Here is a 2,675-nt window from a genome sequence, read left to right as displayed (position 1 = left end):
ATAAACTGAAGGTGTTTATGTGTAGTCATTCTCATACCTGAATGAGTCGAACTTCTGTACCGCTCATCTTGAGCTTGATTAGGTTCACGTAAGTTCTTCAGTCTATACAAGATCTCTTTGTTGTTGACATCAAAAAAACTTTTGGTTGCTCCATATAAATTTTCTGCTCCAAGTCACTATTAACACTCATCTTAAGCTGACATATTATTCATTTATTGGGAACAAATGTCATGTTGTACAAGATCTGCTATATTTCAAAGACACCACTGACAACCATTTATCATTATGGGGACTAGACTAACTTCTTTATGAAGAGAAATTTGCAAGTATCTCTAGATCCATGATCCATGTTTAATTATATTAGCACCGTGCATCACTCCTTATGCATCCGTCGCTAGCTGGACATCCAGATTTTGATCATTGAGTGGTGGATCTTTGCTCTTGCCCCATGCAACCATATAAAGTCCAAGTACTATGAGAAGGGAGCCTATCACTCTGCCACATAACCACAGAACATCGGCTAATGAATCACATTTACATGGAACTAAAAGATAACCAACGAGAAGGAAAGGAAGCACTAACCCTCCTAGGAATAGGTCTTCTCTTAAGAAAACCAACCCTGCTGCGGCTACAAGGATCATGCTTAGCGGGCTAAAAGCTGTGACGAAAACTGGCCCTTTTTCCTTCATCACTGATCCTTGCAATGTGTATGCCATACCTGAGCAAACAACAGCCTGCAATGCAAATAACAATATTCTTAGGACCTCCCTTTCATATATGATTTTAATAGTGTCACGTATTACGATGGAAGTGTGGAGTTTTTATAGACAGAGGATTCGGAGTATGGTACAGTCCATATCCAAATTGAATCCAAAAACAGACCAAATATTGGTAATTCTTTCCCCCATCAGAACATATAAATGTCTTCAACTGATGAGAGATTATAAGATCTCAAAGTAGCTACTTAGAAGCTATCTTCCATAATTGGACTCTCATTTTTATAACTTCATACTTGCAATGTAGTTTAACCTAAAACAACATCTTAGACTCTTTAAGCTTTTGGAATGAACAGAGAAGTGGATGGTGGGAATTATCGACCGCTCTCGTTCAAAACAGAAAGAACATAATAGTAAAGGTTCACTTGCCACTTGATGTTAGATTGAATAAGGATCCTATATTTACCGAAAAGACGATGGCTAGGAGCTTTGAGTTCCAACCAATAGACCAGGCAGCCGAGTGTCCGCGCTCCATAATCAGGGCTGCCACTGTACCTTCAGCTGCTCCCATGATGCAAATCAAGGCCGAAAGGGTAAGCTCCAAAGGGTATTCCCTTAAAGTGAGAGTCTACACTTAAGCATAGTTTCTCTTTTAGTTCTATATAAGTAATCATCATAGCCTCATATGTTGAATCTCTGACGATAAACATTTATTACCTACTTGTAGTATTATGAAACCAGACCAGCAGCAGCAAGCAATGATGAGAAAGATTGAGCCCTTCACCATATCTTTGTCACTAGAGTTAGCAATTGATCCATAATCGTTGCCTAGTCTTGGTGACCCCTTCCCTATGATTGGACCCTTGTAGAGAGTCATCACCATGGCACCTGAAATGGAAACGATAGTTCCCACCACCTTGGCTACACTTCTGATCTCTTTCAAATCAACTACTTCTAGCCTTCAGAAAAAGAAAAAAAAAAGAACTACTTTGTTAGAGAAACCATGAGGGCGCCTTCTCGATTGTGAGTTTCAAGCTTCAAATTACCGTAGGATCCAGGCAAATATGAATGTTATAGCTGGAATGACGTTGCCCATTGTGGCAGTGAAGGTAGCTGATGACATCCTCATTCCTAGATAGTAGATATTCTGATCTAACACGGGCCTGCAGTAAAAGTATGAAGACTTACGAGCACCATACGCAAACAAATAGTGAAAAAAAATCGAGGAAGAATTTTGAGTATCACTCTAGTAAGCCCAATGCTATGATCTTAACGAAAATTGAGAGTGTGATCGGAGGAGTGGAATTCCTGTCAAGGTACGCAATAGGTAGGAAGTTAATAAGAATTACTTTGCTGGCAAGTAGTACGTAATTGAGGCAGTCAAGTTGTTTCCATAATGTGATAGGTTGAAGATGCTACCACGTTGAAGTATTTATCTTTAGTCAGTAAAATACAAAATAAAAGCAAGTCTAAATGTTGCCGGAGCATAAAGTGTGTCAGATCATGAACGGACCTTTCAAACACAAGCGCGAAGGGTGCAATAACAGCAGTAGCTAGGGCATGGCGATATACAACAAAGGTGAAAGTGCTCATTCCCTCGTTTAGCGCGAACTTGGCAATTATGGTCAATAGAGCAAACCCAAACTGCAGGAAGACTGTAAGCACGTAAGGCTTTAACCCTCTCCAGAGCTCGAGAGAATAATCTCTCAGTTTATTCTCCATTGAGCTTTTCTTCCTCACATTATTGCTTCGATACAATCTAAGAATTAGATTCCGAGCTACATATATTTATCCGTATACATTTCAGTTTCGTAACACGACTTCTTCATCGATGTCAAGCATATACCGATGTTGAGTCCACACTGGATTCCATTACAGAAGAGATCAGAAGGTGTCATATAAAAGCACGATCGATGTAGGCACAGGTGACTAAACTTGCCCGTTTACTAATTGTGGAAT

The 2,675-nt window shown here is 39.7% G+C and overlaps 1 protein-coding gene across 1 annotated transcript; it reads right to left on the bottom strand.

The window, feature by feature from the left end:
* On the bottom strand, positions 222-2,442 carry LOC109832196 (WAT1-related protein At2g39510-like). Its single transcript, XM_020399628.1, has 7 exons — positions 2,230-2,442; positions 1,962-2,024; positions 1,763-1,879; positions 1,438-1,675; positions 1,183-1,344; positions 583-734; positions 222-495 (listed from the first exon to the last, which is right to left on the bottom strand). The coding sequence occupies exons 1-7, from the start codon at positions 2,436-2,438 to the stop codon at positions 381-383; spliced, it is 1,056 nt and encodes a 351-aa protein (XP_020255217.1). The 5' UTR covers positions 2,439-2,442; the 3' UTR covers positions 222-380.

The sequence above is a fragment of the Asparagus officinalis genome, chromosome 3, assembly GCF_001876935.1.
Source record: "Asparagus officinalis chromosome 3, Aspof.V1, whole genome shotgun sequence".
NCBI lineage: Eukaryota > Viridiplantae > Streptophyta > Magnoliopsida > Asparagales > Asparagaceae > Asparagus > Asparagus officinalis.
The sequence above is the reverse complement of the archived record's forward strand: the minus strand, read 5'-3'. Positions and strand labels throughout refer to the sequence as shown.